This window comes from Corvus brachyrhynchos, unplaced genomic scaffold (genome assembly GCF_000691975.1).
Source record: "Corvus brachyrhynchos isolate BGI_N302 unplaced genomic scaffold, ASM69197v1 scaffold90, whole genome shotgun sequence".
Taxonomy (NCBI): domain Eukaryota; kingdom Metazoa; phylum Chordata; class Aves; order Passeriformes; family Corvidae; genus Corvus; species Corvus brachyrhynchos.
Window position 1 is genome coordinate 5,028,868 of NW_008236932.1, and position 19,132 is coordinate 5,047,999.

At 42.1% G+C, this 19,132-nt stretch overlaps 1 protein-coding gene across 1 annotated transcript in view; it reads right to left on the reverse strand.

The window, feature by feature from the left end:
- The window catches only part of SVEP1 (sushi, von Willebrand factor type A, EGF and pentraxin domain containing 1), a 105,720-nt gene that overhangs the window by 16,939 nt on the left and 69,649 nt on the right, over positions 1-19,132 (reverse strand). Inside the window, exons 32-43 of the mRNA XM_017728281.1 lie at positions 17,966-18,085; positions 17,030-17,206; positions 16,185-16,269; positions 15,677-15,868; positions 13,582-13,749; positions 11,007-11,679; positions 6,843-9,622; positions 5,464-5,689; positions 4,213-4,368; positions 2,295-2,358; positions 1,432-1,605; positions 349-522 (exon numbers count right to left, since the gene is read on the reverse strand). Of these exons, the coding sequence (XP_017583770.1) occupies positions 349-522; positions 1,432-1,605; positions 2,295-2,358; positions 4,213-4,368; positions 5,464-5,689; positions 6,843-9,622; positions 11,007-11,679; positions 13,582-13,749; positions 15,677-15,868; positions 16,185-16,269; positions 17,030-17,206; positions 17,966-18,085 (4,989 nt within the window). The remainder of the gene's footprint in view (positions 1-348; positions 523-1,431; positions 1,606-2,294; positions 2,359-4,212; positions 4,369-5,463; positions 5,690-6,842; positions 9,623-11,006; positions 11,680-13,581; positions 13,750-15,676; positions 15,869-16,184; positions 16,270-17,029; positions 17,207-17,965; positions 18,086-19,132) is intronic.

Sequence of the window (19,132 nt, forward strand, 5' to 3'; positions counted from 1 at the left end):
CAATATGCTTAAAGTTGCCACAGACTTATAAATCTTGAAGAACATAAACTCAGTAGCCCTGGGAAGGAAATGTAGCCAACCTAGAGAAGAAGCTCCTCCCGGTGATGGAGTAAAGCCCCAGCAAAATAGGGAAACAAGGACACATTTATGACTTCATACTGCAGTCAGTGGGGCAGAAAGATGGAAATCATTCTTTCTTGCCACTGACAGATTTCCCAGAAACCCCACATTACAGAATCATTTCTCAAAAGCAACTCAGTCTCTGAATCATATGATATGCATGCATAAGGGAGGAGCTATTGCTTATCCCAGATCAGAATGTTCCAGGACGTGAAACCAAACAGTTACCTTCACACAGTGGCAAGGGTTTACTCCAGCTCCCATTGGCAAGACATGTGATGTTCTGGGGCCCAACAAGATGGTATCCAGAGTTGCACACAAAGGTTACATTACTTCTGTATGTGCTTCCAGTAGAAATGGCCTCTCCTTTTTCAATAGAGGGATGCAGCCCACAAGTAATTTCTAGGAGAAAAGAAAATGTTTGAGTTTTATACACACAATGAAGACTGTTCTTTTTATGAGTCACACACTATCTGATAGCTCTGTTCTCACCCTGAATCAATGGAAAGACAGCAAGAAAGAAGCTGTGAACTGATACGCGTTATACAATTCCTTCCCTGCCCTTTCTTCTGGTGTTCACACTGCAGACACCTGAAAATGTGTCCAAAAGTATTTGGTGTTGTTTTAAGATATGAGGTATTTTCAAGCCAACAGAGGATCCAGAATATTTCTTCTGTGCAGGCCTGAGGCTATTTCAGTTTCCTTTGTGCCCCTACAGTGGAAGATGATCTCAATACGTGCTCAAGAGCAATGGCAGTAATTAAGAAGAATCCTGACCCCTGTCCCACACTGTGGACACCAAGTAAATTCACCAAAGGTGAGAGAGAAGAAAACAAGGCACAAATATTGGCATTTTATTTATAAGCTGTATGAAATAAGTAATAAATGCTTCTTTTCAAGCTCCCTTAATTAGTTATCTTCTTGATAGAGAGCCCAGATTTGATCCTTGGGGGCACAGTTGTGATATCCAGACATACTGAGTGGCCAGGATATACTTGCTTTGGCATGGCAGGGATGAATATGATATCCAAGGCTCTGCACAGCACAATTCAAGGCAAGTCAGATACAGCAGGCCACATTCCTACTCTACTGACCTGAACACGATTCTATGTTTGTGCCATTTCAATGTGCCAAAATGAGCTTGCTTCAGATCAGAGAGGTACTGCCAATGAGAACTTCTCTGCTGGGCTTTTCCTCTGACTCCTCCTTTTACAGTCCCTCTGCTGGAGGGAAAAACAGGGAGGAAGCCAGATAAAACTCTCCTTCTGCTCTAGCTTTCCTGGGCAACACATGGCTCTGCTTGCTACTTACGCACGCACGTAGGGGCGGAAGGGCTCCACTTTTTGTCAACGTGGCAAATCCTTCTGCTTGCCCCGTGTAGCTCAAAGCCAGGGTCACAGCTGTAAAAAACTTCACTGCCAAACAGGAACTCCTCTCCCTGAACAGATCCATTTTCTATCACGTCTGGGGGTCCACATGATATTCCTGTAAAGTAAGCAATACTTTCCAATCAAACAGAATGTATCTGGCTCGTCCTGTTCACAGCTGCTCCACAAGTTTTACTCTGAGAAACAGGAAAGAACGCAGCAGTTGTCTTCTCATTGCCAGGAATTTGCCCTCGAGTAGCAGAGCAGAATCATGCTTGTTGCTTCCAACTCTTGCTAAAAGAAAAAAATCTGTTGTGGCTGTGCTGGCAGGAAGCCTCAGGAAATTGTTTCCTCTTTCAGCCAACAGCTAAAGTCCACGTAAGCATTTATGTAGAAACTCCTATTTCAGCACTGTGATCAATGACATCTCATAGAAGTGAGGTACCTTTGAGAATGATATCCATAGAATTACATTTGAGGATGCTAAATACCTGTGACTCCTGGCAACTAATGTTCAGAGGTCCTCAGTAACCCCAGAAATCATGACTTCAAGTGTCAGAACTATTTAAACCTGGAAGCTCTCTGCACAGAAGCAAGGCAGAAAGGTGTAGAGATTTCCTTCACACTACTACCTGCACACACCAGCAATTCTGCCACCCTTCCAGGTTGTTATTAGTGGTACTTACCAAAAATGTTTAGGGGTAAATGCAGACAGTATGAGTTACAAAGCAAAATGAGCATTAGTGATTTCTGTTGTGTGATATCACCCTTGACCAACATTAAGTGATAGACTCAGGTAGAACGTACTTCTGCACACTGGCACTGTGCCACTCCAAAGCTTGTCTTCTTGGCAAGTTCGTTCTGCATCACCCTGTGAAACAACAGATAATTTTTTCAAAGAACAACTTAGCTTTAGTTAACTCTTTTATCCCATCAGCTTTAGTGCCCAGCAAGGCGAGGAGGCTTTTTCTCCATGTGCAACCCATGTAAAGAGAAAATGAAGTGCTACAGTCCAAGTCTACTAGTAGAGTTCATTGTAGAACTCCCTTCTGCAAAATCATGGGTATTCTTTATAAACCAAAAGTTTCTGGGGCCAGTTAGTCAGTTCTCTTGACCTTATCTCTAGAGTATCATCTTTTTGTCAGTTTTATCATTCTTGTTCCAAGGAATGTGTTGTGAGGAAAGATTTTCTCCTTTCAGGACTCACTTACAGGAAATTCAACTAGCAATTTTTTTCAACAACAGTACAAGCTCATGTTTTATAACGTGATGAGCTGATTTAACCTCATCACAAACACTCATTCTTTATACTTGCCTATAATTTACGTTATTTCCTTCTTACATACAAGTTAGATAGACAGTCTAATAGCCCAGGATTTAAGTCTTATTTTATTCTGAGACACGGAGAAAAATATTTAATTTTGTCCCTTACTGTAATGTACTTTCATTACAAAGCAAACCCATCGATAAAGGGCAGCTGTTTGACATGTTGTTGCATAGCATCACACCCAGCGGACTTTTCTTCCCAAAGGAAAAAGCAGGACTTCTCTTCAACAGCAGGGACACAGTTTGACACTAGGTGGCGAAACTGGACTACAAAGATATTTGGAAGAATTTATTACTGTATAAAACCACTGGCTTATTCCTTCCAAAAATTATTTGAAACAGCAACTCTACCTTTTTGTCTAAATACCAACACCTCCATCCCCAGTAATATTGCCTATTTGACAACACTATGAAAATTAAATGCATTGTTACCTAATAAGCATTCTCCAAAATCTTCTTATTTTTATCTTGACTGAGTGAATTAACTTCTGACTGGAGGATTTTACATGCACGAAGTTCTTAATTAATTACTGGTGTTATGACTGTACAAAGGAAGCACAATCCTGCACTCTGCTTGGTACTCACAAAACCAGCATTAAGAGCCAGCCTCTGTCCTGGAGACATCTCACCTTGTGTCTCACTCTGTCATCACCTGGGGATGGTGGAGATCATGCTGTGCCTCAGCAACATACTGCCATTTCTAAATTCACTGCAGCTTTTGAAAACACCCCTGAGACAACTCTGAACCTGTTAGCCTGAGTCCTGATACTGGGAAAGCAATGCCGTTTCAGAGCTCAGGTGGGGATAAAAGCCATAATAAAAACAATGGACAGGAAAGAAATTTGATTCCTTCTCCATCAGGGAATAAAGCTTTCATTGAGCAAACTGGAATATCTTTGATCTATCACTTTAATACCATCTAGCAATGTCATACAACTGAGGGCAGTGGAGTTTATGAGGAACTTTAAGTCTGGAAGACACAACTCTTGGCACAGCAGACAATGCTTGGGACACCATGAAATGGAAGGAAAAAATGCAATCTAACTCTGGCTGAAGAACCAGGTCAAGGAAGCAGAACATGAGAAATTAACTCTTCTATGACTTATGGTTACAAGCATGTGTAGTGCTGCACTTGCAGAGGTCTTCAGTTAAGAAAATTCAAACACTGCAAGATACCTGCTGGACGTATACCTTTGAACAGGATTCTTGTATTTGCTTTGACTATACCCTTAAGCCACTCAAAGACTACCCCAAACATACCATGAACTCTCTACAGATAAAAAGCCAGCAGACACCCAGCTTCTATGGCATCAGTATGAATGAGACAGTCCACAGCAATCCCACAGGAACTGAGAATGACAACTAAAATTTAGAGTGTTGGAGATTTGAGCTTGCTTACTTGTAACTCATAGCCAGAATCACATTTATAAAGAGACACATCTTTGTAATTGTATTTAGTGCCAACCACAAATCCATGTTCTGGAGACTCTGGAGTTCCACAGGACACAGGACTGCAGATGTCATCAGAAAACGGTGGCAGCCAAACACCATTTTCCTGAAAAAAGAAATGTAATTAGAAATGTAAAAGCACTGCTTTATATGTTGAATTCATATCTAACTGAAAAAGAAAAATCATAGTAGAAGCATCCAGTTGCTGTGGGTGTAGAGATACAATACTATCTGTTCAATCTTTTATAAAACTTGGTAATTTAAGTAACACTTTTAAGATGTCAGCATAGACTGGAGTTTATCTTTGGCAGGAACACTTAGCTTAAGACTTACAAAACAGAAGGAACAAAAAGTAAAATGGGAAAAAGAAGCTTGGAAAAGCAAGGTCACTGGTGCAAGGTCACTTTATCACTCAGGGAACACATCAGAAGAATGAAAACTACATCTGCCTGATTTCATGTTTTGTATTTCTCTCCAGGTTGAATGTCTAACACCATGACATTCATGGTGCTTCAGCAGCCTTCTCTGACTCACTAAGGGAAGTCTGATACCTGAAGAAACACTAGTCAAAGACACCTACTCCTACTTCCACAGATACTTGAAACAGCAAAATAAGGTGAAAACATTTCCATAAGAAATACTTTGCAAACCCGCACGTGCTCAGCTTTTCTCATATGAACATAGCTAGTGATTTTAAAAGTCTATTTACAAGCTTAAGATGAGGTTGTCCACAGCTAATGTGACAGCAGGTTACCAGAATTGATGAAGATGTTTGTTCTTTAACACTCAGAGGATTAAAGTTTGTACAGGTGTACATTGGATTAAAATGTGTGTTGCCTGTTATTTTGGAGAAAAAGCTCTGCATTCAATCATCAAAATATATTAGAAATGTTGGACATAATTTTTTAAAATCTCAGACATGATTTAAGGCCTGGAATGTGACAAAATGAATGCTTTTTTAAAGAACAACCACAGCTTTTGATGGAAGAAGAAATAAAAAATTTCTAGTTCTGAAAGTCTATACATGGAAAACAAATAATCATTCTTACTGGGAAACAACTAAACATTTTATATTTTGCAGGATATGCTTTGAATTTTTTTGTTGTGTCCAGTTAAGGGCCAAAAGGTAAGGAAGGTATGAGAAGGACTCCTGAATTTGAGAAATAAACAGCAGAATAAAACAGTGTTAATAAAAATATACCTTGCATGTCGATGTGCTTGTTCCCACCAGAGTGTAGCCTTCTACACATGACAAAGTGATGCTTGTGTTCACAGTGAAGTTGTTCCCAAGAGCGATTACATTAGTGATATTTCCCGGGAGGGGACACTTTCTGGGGCAACAGGAAATACTTTGAGGGGACCATTGTCCATCTTCCTGGCAAGTGCATACATCCACTTCTGTTGCCATTGTGTAGCCTTCCAGACATCTGCAACACAGCATGAAGACCTGACCACAGAGACACAGCTAGGAATGAGCTAACCCATAAATTAAAAAGTCAGGACAGCAATTTTTCAACATTAGTTGTTAATAAGCACATCTTAAAACTTCTCTATTATTTCAAGATAGGCCTGTAAGAAGTACGTCTGGACTGAATTAATTCTGTTGCAAGAACTGGAGACTTCAGAGTTAATTTCTGTGCTGTTTCATACTGCTGCAGCATCCCAGTGGAAAGTGAGTTGATGGCTTTAGTACTTGGAGGGCACTGGACATTTTAGTGCAGTTCCTACACTGCTCTTCTCTTTGTTAGGAGGATCTTTGGTGAGGTAGAGTGTGTGTGAGCACCAAGCAATTCTAAAGATGATTTCACTTTCTTCCAAGAATAAACCAAGCCTTAGCCTGACCACAGACCATTTGCTTAGACATTTGAGGCTGACTCAATGGTGCTTTACCAAGAACATCTCAACTGGCTTGCACTAGTGGGTTCGCTTGTAGAACTGCAACAAAAGTACTCCTTTCACCTTTTTAAAGTTGCATGGAAATGACTGACACTGTTCACTTCACCCACCTGCCATCTCTGTCCCAGTTCTGTCCCATACCATTATTTGCTTTTACCATCAAAAACCTTCTTCCCTTTTGCCAAGGCTTTCTTCATCTTGGAGAAAGAGATCTGCAGTGTATACCCTTCACGAAATTAAAAAAACCCCTCAGTTCCTGACATCTGACAAAGGAGTAACTTGCTGACAGCAAGAGAGATATCAGCCCTTCTGTATTACAACAGGCACCTGAAGCAGAAGGAAAGCACAAATACAATGCCAAGAGGAGAGAAGCTGCACACCCTGCTGACTGTTGCTGTCACCTGCTAATAAAACCTGTAAGTTGAAACCAGTGCTTCAGAGAAGGAGAATAGGAAAGCAAACAGAAATGGGAAATTAAAATCAGTGGAGGCATCAGCCCAACAGGTTGAAATGCCTTTCTGGAGTTTTCATGAATTGTCTAAATAATATTTTATGAAGTGCATGGCAATGTGGGCTTTGTCAATCTGAGTATATAAAATTTGCACTAACAGAGGGTCCATAAACCTTCCATCTTCATTACTTCAGGAACTTCTAATGAAAACAGAATAGCAACATCATTCTTACCTGTACTGGACCTTACTTCCATAGGTGTAAGTGTTTCCAAGAACCTCTGCATTTGGGATAGATGGTGGTGGGCCACAGCTTAATAGCTCACAGCTTGGGTATGGCTTCTTCCACACACCAGTCTCCACACAAGTCAGTTCTGGACTCCCCTTCATGACAAAACCTGTCAAGCAGGTATAGATGATGGTGTTCTCATCTTCAGAGCTGCTCCCATTAATAAATGTGTTGGGGATGACGGGTGGAGCACCACAGGAAACCTGTCCGCAGCGAGGAAACCCCGAACTCCATTTTCCAGCAGCCTCACAGGTGACTACAGAAGGCCCCAGCAGTTTGAAGCCCTCCAGGCATTGAAACTGGACACTTATCCCACAGCTGAAATCTGTACCAAGAATGACCCCGTTTTGAATCTGTGGTGTAGGACACAGGCAGGGTAGACAAGATGGAAGGCTTCCACTCCAGGAGCCATTGGAGAGACATTGCCGTAAGGGATTGCCATGCAGTTCATAACCAGGGAAGCATATATAGTGGACAAATTCTCCGTAAGTAAAGGCTGAGCCATTCAGAAAGCCATGGGAGATGTCTTCGGGGGGTCCACAAATGACTGGTTCACAGTGTGGAGCTTCTGAGTCCCACGTACCATCACTCTGACAGGTAAGCGTAGATGCTCCTTGCAGGCTGTAACCATCATTGCACTGGTAGTGCACTTCATTCTTAAAGCTGAAATCTGAGCCAGTAGTTCTCCCATTGGGAAGAGGCAGCGGCGCAGGGCAGGTCACAGCTTTGCAAACTGGACTGATTCCGCTCCAGCTTCCATTTTCAAGGCAGACTCTCCTTCTGTCCCCATCTAACAGGAACCCTTCGTTGCAGCTATACTCTGTATGTCTCTGGAACGTGTAGTCCTCTCCAGTCACCTGACCGTTCTCCAAAACTGGTGGTGGGCTGCAGGAAACAGGAATGCAAATTGGCTCACTGCCATCCCATTTCTGGCTCTCTAGGCATCTCCTCTCTGCAGGGCCATTTAACTGGTAACCAGGATCACACTCATAGTAGACAACACTCTCAAATGTGTAGTTTTTCCCTCTTATCTTCCCATTCATAGGCTGGGTAGGTGAATTGCACATTATTGCTTTGCAGTAAGGAGCAGTGTGACTCCACTCCCGACTTGGCAAGCACAGCCGTATGTCAGAGCCAACCAGTGTGAATCCTGGCTTGCAGGTGTACCGCACTGCGCTGCCGAGCGTGTTCTCAGTGACGTCCAAAAAACCGTTCTCTGGGGGGGACGGCAAGGTGCACTCTATTGAAATACAGGCAGGGGCAGTGCCGTTCCAAGCCCCATCTTCTTGGCAAGCTAGAACAGGGTTTCCCAGCAGCTCATAGCCAGAGTAGCATGTGTATAAAATGATTGTTCCAAATAAGAAGGTGGTGAGCTGTATTGCACTGTCCTCCTTCAAGGAAGTTTTGAACTCTTTCATATTGTTAGCCAGCAACATATGCGAAAGGGAGGGACTCTCTGTAACACCCTCCTGGTCAGAACGTCTTTCCCCATGTCTCAACTGCACGTACTCTCCGAAGTCAATGTGAGGAGGCAGGCCACAGTCTGTTGGAAGGCAGGTTGGTGTGGAGCTAGACCACCCCAATTCTTCACAGGTCTGCATGGCAAGGCCTGACAGCTGAAAGCCTGGTACACAGCTGTAAATGACCATGGCCCCGTAGCTATAATCTGCACCCTCCACAAAGCCATTCTCAATGGGTTGAGGGGGCTGGCAATTTATGGCTTTACAAGAGGGGACCTCTGTACTCCACTCTCCTGTTTCTAGGCATCTCAGCGTTTCCTCCCCTTGGAGCTGGAAACCTCTGTCACAGAAATACCTAACTGTCTGCCCGTAATGGAAGTTTGTGAATGAGTATTTGCCATTGAGGATCTTCTTAGGCCTTCGGCATTGGATAGGTTTGCAAACTGGCCTTCCCCCAAGCCACTGTCCATCTTCGCCACAGAGGACAGTTGTGTTCCCTAGCAATTCAAAGCCTGGTTTACATGTGTAGAGGGCTGTGCTAAGGAAGGTGAGGCCCTGCACATCAACTATGCCATTCTGAATTTCTTCTGGTTGAGGACACTCCACAGGAATGCATTCTGGCAAAGGCAAGCTCCATGAGCCATCAGCCTGGCATCTGATGGTGGACATGCCCTTCAGCAAAAACCCATCCACGCAGATGTATTTCACAGTGCTACCAAAATGAAGGGATGCAGTCAAGGGGTCTCCAAAGGGTATATAGGGTGGTGCAGAACACTGTACAACCTTGCAGAAGGGAAAGGAATCATTCCACTGCTGGGAGGGCAAGCATTTCAGTACAGAGGAGCCGTGCAAAACATAACCCTCCTTGCAGGAGAACTGTACAACACCGACTTGGTAAGACACTTCCCTTAAGACTAGATGATTTTCTGCCAAGGGTGGTTCTGGACATTTTGTTGGCACACACTTGGGGCTTTGCTTTTTGCTCCATTTCCCAGACTTTTGACATATCCATGAAACATCTCCAATCAGCTCATAGCCTTCATCACAGAAGAACTCAACTTTGGAGCCCATATCAAAAGTTTCTCCCTTGGAGTAGCCATGCTGGATGGCTGGTGGTTTTCCACAGCTGAGGGGAGCACAGTAAGGAGGTGATTCACTGTACCATTGCCGATTTGCTTGGCAGGTAAACACTGAGCTCCCCACCATCTGGTAACCAGAGTCACACTGATAATTTGCCTGATTTTCAAAGAAGTGTCCAGTGGTGTTCTGAAAAACAGATAGGACAGAGACATGTCTGAAATAAAGACACATGATTTGGGCAATAGGAGACTGATTTAATTTCTTGTGTTCTCCTGGTCTAGCTTCTAGCTGAATCCCTGGCAGCACTAAAGGCTGGTACAAAATATCTTGCCTCAAATGATATACTCTGTTTTCAGGAAATCTCAGACCACTTCCAAAAGAAAACAGAAAATTCAAGGCTTAAACGGTAAAATTTAGAGAAGGATTCCCCTGCTTTCTCCCTTTCTGACCCATGAGACCACAATGTGTGTGGACAGAAAGATGGAAAAGAAATGGATCAGGGCAAGCTGCCATCAAATGTCCTATTGTTGTCACGATTCTTTAGTTTCCAGGTGCATCTAAAGTTGGAGTCCTCAAATCTACTGCTACTAGGAGACATTTATAAATGCCACATATGCAGCTGCAGGGCCTTGAGCAGGCAGCTGAGAAGCACCTCAAAGTTGCAGTCTGAGCTCTGCCTGAGGTAATAAAAAATTTCTCCAACTGTAAAGAATATATGAAGGAGTGATTCTACCTAAGGAAGACAAACCAGAGTGATATGCATTAATTAGAAGATGCATCTGTGTGGGAGTCTGAACAGAAATTGTTTCTATTACTGCTGGAAACCCATACAGGAGTTGGAATGCCAACCTCCCCCTCAACCAAATTTAGTAAATGAAGATTCCCTGGTAGTTAGATTTAAGGAAGGAAGAGGATTTTCAGAAGAAAAATGCTTCAAAAATTCAAGGTTAAATCTTTATAATGGTGTTTATGATCTTCCTTACCACAATATTATCCTTGTGCATCAAAGCAAAACACAGGTTAAGCAGTTGTTACAGGTTTGCACTGCCACAAGAAGATTTTAAACTTCAGGTATTATTGCAATTTAATTTAATAAGGAAAGGGAAGTTCTGACTTCAGTAGAGAAATGTGCTCACATCAAAAGAAGAGAAATTATCCCAAGGTGATTTATCTATTGCATATCAGATTTTTTTCCATAGCAGTGAAAATAGCAAGGCTTGTGAACTGGCATCATTACTTCAAACATCGCCAGAAGGCCCTTGAAAGCTACCCAAGAATCAAACAAATGAAGAAGACATTAAGGAAATCACTTGAATGCCATATGGCATCTTGAGTCCCCTAACTGAAAACCCACTTTATGATAGGAAATCCCATGGAAGAGTTTATGCTTTTCAGATACGATTCTGCTGCAAATCCACCCACTTTTCCCTTTTCTTATACCATCCAATCTTGTACTTCCTCAATTTTAACAGAAGAGCAAAACAGAAGAAAGAAAACCCCAACAGCAACAGTTGTGAAGATATATTCAGTTTGCCATGGTACCAGGCAGATGAGAAAACTCATTCTATACCTTAATAAAGCCATTCTCAAGCTGAGGTGGTTCTCCACAGGACACTGGGTGACATGTGGGCAAGCTGCCACTCCAGTTGCCAGTGGCCTCACAGGTCCGCTTCTTCTCTCCCTTGATGTAGAACCCCTTGTTGCAGCTGTAAGCCACCACTGCTCCAAAGCTGTAGTTGGACCCACTGGCATAGCCATTGCTAATGTGAGGAGGCTCTCCGCAGCGAACAGGGATGCATTGGATGCTCAGAGGAGAAGGATTCCACTGGCCCCCTCGAAGGCATTCGATCTTGGCCGAAGTGTTCAGAACAAAGCCTTCCATGCACTTGAAGCTCACGACGGAGCCAGCTGCAAACTTGGCTTTACTAATGGACTCCAGGATGCTGTATGAGACGGTGGATGGCTTTTCACAGAAATCAGCTATGCAGTGGGGCATGTCCCTGCCCTCTGGAGGCACCCACTTCCCTTCTGCATTGCAAAGCAGCTGAGAGTTATCAGCTAGGCTGTAACCATCCAAGCAGAAGTAATAAGCTATGTCACCAAAGAGGCGGTGGCCACTCTCTGGTGATGCATTTTCCACAGGGGGTGGCTCGTCACAGGATACTGCCAGGCACTGCTGGTGGCTCACACTCCACTTGCCGCTGGCTAAGCACTCTATGGTTTCAGGGCCAACTAATGTGTAACTGTGGATAAGGAAACCACATAGGAAGTCAAAAAGACAGGCATTGTCAAACTCTACAGTTTCCTGATGCCCCTGCAGTATGAGCTTGTTTGCTAGAACCCCAGAAGAACAGGATTGTTTAAAAAAGATACGGTCAACTTCAAAGGGAAAAACTAAAAGCCTACATGTCCATGGGTGAGGTATCACAATGGTGGATATCCCAGCACACCATGTGCATGTTGCCTCTCTCTCATCTGTCCATCCAATTACCATTTCTGAACTTCCATTTTGGCTCAAACTACTACAACAAACCTAGTATTGTGCTGTGACCATCCATGCAATCCTCAAATAAATGATCCCACTGTTTAGCAAAACTGGTTGGAAAAGAAAGAGATGAAAAGCCCAGAAAGGCCTTTTGTGTTTCTGTATTAGCCCTCTCAATCTATTTTCACACTTGCAAGCAAAGTGAAACCTCTTAGTAAGTTACCCAGAGATGCTCTTGCCAATAATGCATATAGAAACTTTAAAATAACTTCTTCTTAAAAACTCACTGTAAAATATTAGAATGCCAACAAAAAATTAATGCTGACTAGAAAAATCCCCAATGAAATGGTTTACAATAAAATTCTACCACATTAATACTGTTAGTGTAGCTGTAGTTCTCCAGACTGTCTCTGGGATGCAGGGACAGGCATTAATCCATCCTGCTCATCATCCCGCTTAAACTCCTGCTGCTTAAATATGCAACAGGCAATAGTGTATACTCACAGCACCTTTGACTGTTTTCTTAATTTTTCTTCTCTGTGGTGTGCTCCCACAGAAAGCCAAGAAACAATAACCACGGCAAAGTCCCCACTAACTTTCCAACTGAAGGCTGTTCAGATTTTGAAGCAACATCTGTAAAAGTGTTTTGTCTTGTTTGCAGGATTGTTTTTTCAAGGCCTCATGACTGGACCCCAGAAAAAGAGCCTGTTGTGTGCTGATGTTTAACACGATCCACTGTCACAGACAAACAGCTGTGAAAGTCTTTAAATGCTGCTATCCTATCCCATTTAAAATGCTTGCACAGGAAAGAGAAGCAGCTTTTAAAATTGTAATACAGTCTAGAAAACATAGCAAGGATGCTTTGCTTCAATTATGTTTCAAATAACATTGCAAAGCTCATTTATAAGAAAAATGTTGGCTTGTTAATTTACCCTTTTACAGCAAGAAAAAGCAGAAAATCCTCTAGTCACTTTGGACTTTAACTGGCAAAAGCTCTGCATACCCACTCTGCCTTTTAGGCAGAACAGTTCCAAGAAATTTAATAGAACTGCTCACGGACTGTAGAGATTACCATGTGCCAAGGGTCTTGCAGGATCAGAGTCCAGCATTATACTTTCATGCTTGATATCATCTAAATTGAGCCTCCTCTTTGATGAAATAGGGTCTGAAAATGTCTCAACACAGAGTAGATAGAATTTAAAATATTGCCCCTCAATAAACAAAGAGTCATAATTTTAAGGAAACAGAATTTAGAACACCACAACAGACAGTTGTTAAACTGCACCAAAAGCATTCTTGCACCTTGATGCAACGTAAGGAATTCGTTATGATCAGAGCCTTGAGTTTACCCTAAAAGTATTGGTTCTGTAGTAACTCCAAGGAAAAGGGCTTCCTATTGAATTGTGCTATCATTCTCCCAGATTCCTCTCTATTCTTCTCTTCCAGAGTGTATTCAGTTGCTCTGAAACTACTTTAAGAAATGTCTGTATCTCACACTAATTTGACAGCCCATGAAAAAAATCTCCAGCGCATTTATCTTCCAAAAAGTTAAGACAGAAGTAGTAACAATGAATTAGTGTGCAGTTATAAAGGACTTATGAAACAGTGCACCAGTTTTACCTGTCCTGACAAGTGTGTCCAGTAGTGCTAATCTACATACCCTTCCTTACACGTGTAAGAGACCGTGTTTCCAAAAGTAAAGTTATCTCCATTGATGACTGCATCTTTGATGGCAGGAGGGGATCCACAAGACACAACATTGCAAGTTGGTGGTGTGCTGTTCCAGTTCCCTGAAGATGCACAGACAAGTACAGAAGGTCCCTGAAGGCTGAGACACAAAGATCATTATTAAGGCTGCCATTTCATTCCAGGTGAGGGATAGAGAGCGAAAGAGCTGCTTTGCCTCCTGGCCCCAGTGAAACTAAGGTGTCTTTCACACTGACTTCAGTAGAGGACAGAATGTCACCCTCTGTTCATGGAAAAACACTCTGATGCTGTCAAAAAAGCTGGTCTTCATATTACTTTGAAGAGAAAGCTGGTGGATTTCATGTGGGGCCTCAAAGCTCTGTGCAGATACACACATAGTTCCTGCTGTAGCTTTGCCCATCATTGAGCACAGAAGAAAGAAATATTTGTTTAAGCTTAAAAATTTACTTGTATACCATCAACAGTATGCCAGTCTTGAGACTTGCAGCCAGGCCTCCGCTTGAGACCAGATTCACCCAAGGACTTAAAACATTATCTTCACCCAAAATACTGAAGGAAACGCTCCAGTTCAAGTTTGCTCACAAAAAGGCACTCAGTTCCTTCAGGAGGTAAAGGATTTTGCTTGAGTGAATGGCCACACACATTTGAAGTCGATGGTATTTTTTGGTTTCCTTAGCTGAGGAAACAGCATTGTTTCAGAGGGTGTGACTCAGGTGTCTGAACAGAGTGTGCAACACCACCCTGAGATGCCCTGGGTGAAACCCCTTGTCTCCAGCTGCTACGTCAGCTGCCTTTGGGCTCCCTGTAGGTCATATCTGAGAGCCCTCCACACGTGTCTGATTCCCTACAATTTGCTCTCAAATGGTATTAGACCCCCATGTTTAGCTGACTGAAATAAGTTAATGGAAAAGAACAACACTGACCTGTAATGCTCTTACAAATTTGGCACAGGCCCCTGTCAGGGAAGTAGGGCTCTGCCTACCTATGGCAATATGTTTAAGACTAAAAACACCTAAGGGGTGCTTGAAGGAAGAGACTGGGTCCAGAAGTAATATATAAGATGGACACTGTTTGAGAGGGCTTCCTCTGGAGTGGTGACCACAGGAGAGAGGAGCTCTCTCACCAAGCTATGGTAGATAGGTAATGACAAAGAGTCAAAATTGACATGGTATTTGCTGCCTATATGTCCAAACTCCGCAGTCAAAAACTCATTGGTATTGGTAAAAGCACTGCCTGGTTTAGTGCGGTGCAGATAAGCCCACAATGTGAATCTACAACTTAACACTATGCTGAACTTCAGCTGAGGTATCCATTTGTACTAACACAATTAAAACATTCACCAAATGAACACACCTCACCTGCCTGCCTGCATCTGGACAAGGAAATTATTGCAGCAGGAAAATGCAGAAAAAAATCGTCCCTAAAGAGGTCCATACGAGACCACTTATGTCAGAGTATATCTGCTAGAAGTACAAGCAGATACCAGGAGAGGCAGAAACCTGCATGTACGTCTGCATCTTTGGATATAGCATTAATGAGTTAATCGTAAATTGCAGCATATTAAAAATGTGTTTCCAGTATAATTGCTTACAAATGTAAAACAGAACAAAACCTTAGAATACATTACTACTACAAAGAGTTCAAAGAGTAAATTACTAACTTCCAGAAAGTTCCTTCACAAAAGGCATTGTAAAGCAATAGCAAATAATATTGGGTATGAACTACAGTTGTAGAGGTATAATGATCTTTAAAGACAAATGAAAACTTTCAGAAATAATGAAAACTGTTTTTCTGAACATTCAAAATATTTTTATACATTTGATGGTAAAATGAAAGCATTACATATGTACATAGTAAATCCTGAGTGACTTTTCTGAACTGCTCCAGTTCAGGATAAAATACAGAAAGTACCCTCAAGATATAAAGAAGTCTTTTTCAATTCTGCCTTAGTATTTTATCTTTCTAAGCAATGATCCCAGCTTTGTCTCTTTCAGACCTTCTAGCAGGCATGCCACCTGCATTTGGCTCAGGAATGTTTGTGCATTTACCTATATCCATTGTCACAGGTGTATGACACAGAGGAAAGGTAGGCTGTGCCACTGAGTGTGTATTTTCCATTGCTGATACCCTGTGGACTAGGGCACATCACCAATTCACAGGAGGGGGGAGCATGATTCCAAATGCCACTGGCAAGGCACAGAATTTCCTTTTCACCCACTAAGTTGTATCCATCATTGCATCTGTGTTAGGAGAAAAGAAGTGCTATCAAACACAGAGCCTTTCATGCACAACATAATCAGCCATCCCTTTTTTCCTCATCATCCACACCTGCATAAACCATCTTTCTTTTCAGGGCATAGAGAAGTAGTACTGGAGTAAACATTCAGCTCTGCTAATGAACAGCCACATCTATAACCAAACATCTTTCCATTATTTTAATCCCATCTTGCTCCTCTCCATCATTTCAACCAATCTCTCAATTCAGCCATACTCTTATTTGCTGCCAGATTGTCAATCAATTATTAATACAGCACTTCAAACATACTGAATTCCTACCTGTACACCACCTTATTATGGTATGTAAAATTTGAGCCAAAAATGGCACTGTTCTCTGGAATAACTGGAGCACCACAGGATATAGCTTTAAAAAGACAGGAATACAAGAGAGGTTGATATAACACAAACACAAATGAACAGAAAATTAGGATTTGCTTTGTTTTCTCTCAATAGATTTGAAGAGGTGGAAAGCCCTAAGTAACAATGAGTTCTTGACTAATCTGTAAATGACATTTAGGACTCTTTATCCGATTTCACCTTACTGAGAAACTGAACTAACTGGAAGTAGGTAGTTATAACTGCTCTACAAACCACATGCTTGACTCTCAAGAGGACTCCATATCTACCTCTCTCTACAGAAAAAGTAGCTGGTTTTTTGCTTAGACAGTCTTTGTCAACTCCTCACTTTACCTGTTGCTTCACCACATTTGTTCTGGTTTTCTAAAGAAACTATTTCTGCTCTTAAACCGTGACTATGTACGTGCATCAGCCTGTCCTTTCTTGTTGCTTTTTATCCACCGAGACGCAGTTAATGGTCTTTAAGTCATTAATTCCTTGAACATAGAAGGCTGGGTAGAGAAGAAATACACTTCTAATGCTTGCATTAGACTGATTCTATACCTCTGATGCACCGGAGAATCTTTGTTAAGAGAGTACTACTACAAATATGACAACTGTGCTTATGTCTTAAGAAAACAAAGACTTCAACACTGAGATCCAGATCTGCTAGGACAGGGTTTCATAAGCTCCCACGGTCTCTAAAGGCTCTTCACTACTGCTTTGCCCCTTCCCGCTCTCTAATGATAAAGTCACATTTCCACATGCATTCTCCCCAGGAACCACACCTTCACAATAGGGTATTGGGTGGCTCCACTCTCCGGACTCCATGCAAGTAAGTTTTGCCACTCCTGTCAGCTGGAACCCTTCTTTGCAGGAAAATGTTACTTGACTGCCAACACTGTAAGAATCCCCATATAAATGGCCATGCTCTGGATTTCCTGGATTACGGCATTTCACGGGTTCTGAGGAGGAACAGGGAAACGACGAATAATATAATTAAGTGTCAGGTTTTACAAATAAGCTGCAGGAGATATCCTTGGGAATTTGCTGAAAGTAGGAAGGCAAAGGACATGGAAAACACTCTTAAGTAGCTTACAGCCTTTTCTTTGCTTTATAAGTAAGTGACAGACACTGAAGGCTCATGCAAGTAAGCTAACCTTGACATGGACGAGCCTTCTCTAACTGAGTTTGCATACATCATCAGAAGCAAACAGAGCTTACAGTCATTTTTCCCTCAGTGAGGGAAAGCCCATTCCAGCAAGTCCCTCCCTGAACATGAAAACAGCCCAGATACCTTTTATCCCAACCTATGCCACTGTCTTGTTATGTTCATCCAGAATTACCTTGTTTGATGTTTCCACAGGCAGCTCTAGCCCTACTCAGAAACCTGTATTAAAATATTTCTTCACCGCACAGCTCTGCTCTGAGAAGTGAAACACTGTGGCCTTCCCAGGTCTTGTGCTCCATGTGGAAGAGGATTTTGCATGTGTGTGTGTCTTGGAGCAGCATCCCAATGACTGCTGTACCCATATGGAGAGGTGAGTTTTCAAGAAACAAAAGGAGACACTTTATCACAGCCTCATCCAGAATAAACTGACCTGGAGATGAAAGCAGGCCCATCCTAGATATCAGTTATTGGCAGCTGCTTTCACTGTGGGAGGCAGGATACTGGCCTATACAGAATCTTGGAAAGGCTAGCTTGATGTTTTTCTTTCCCATACCTGAACATTTTTTACCATCTCCTGTGTAGGGAGGGACACAAGTACAGACATAGGATCCATTTGTGTTGAGACAAGATGCATGCTCATCGCAGTCCGATCCAACAGCACATTCATCAACATCTGCAAAAAACAAACCCACAAAACACACGTCTCTAGTGTGCTATTTGTAGCGAGCACTTGCTTTAAATTTCTGTCTTACTAACAGTCAAGAGGAATTACTTTTAGTAGTATAATTAAAAACCACTCTTACTGCAATCACATTTTTGATCCTCTGGTAAAAATATTTAATATTTAAACAAATATCTATAACTCACTGTAAAGTTTTATTATCATTTTAATTATAACTTGTTCTACAGCACTGCACAACATGAGAAAATCAGAGATAAATCTTATTAACCTTCAGCCACCACTTCCACAGAAAGTATCTGGTTTCCAAACTGCAAAAGAACAGATATTGTAACTATTGTTACTACTAGTCTGGGCAGACACTCTGAGGAAGGATTCTTGCATTAAACTCTTGCTTGAGAAATCCTCTATATCTCAACCTTCCTACTTATAAGACAGGAAATCTCAGCCAAGAGGGGAAATGCTCTGAAAATATTAGAGCCCCATCTTTGACGAAGAGAATTAGACTAGGCCTGAGAAGAGCCTGCAGTTGCCAGAAATGTTAAAATTAGTTCAAAATATATTAGTTATTATAATTAACTACTTACATGATAATAGCACCTTGTGCCGGTTTGGGCAAATTTAGAAATATATCCTCTGATAGAAGGCAGGTTACAACCACCCCTCCCCCACCAGGTTTGGGAAAAAATAAATTTTCCTCAAGGGAAAATGAAAGAGATAAAAACTATTTATTTAACAAACACACGCGAAAAGGGATAATGATGCTAAATAATAAAATCTCTCACTGTGGAGAAAAAGCCTGGGAAAGTGTCAGAGTCCTCCCTTTGGTCTCCTTGGAGCTGGGGCTTGGCCCAGGGCCAGGCCCTCTGTGCTTGGTGGAAAGTCCTCCTGATGTGCTCTGATGTTGAAGCAATCCAGCAGAGAGAAAAGGAAAAAAACGAAGTCCCAGGAAAACAAAAGTTCAAGTCTCCGGAGGAAAAGGAGCTGAAAAACAGGCTGAAAGCTGGCTAGGAAGGAAAGCAAGATGGGAGCCAGCTTCCA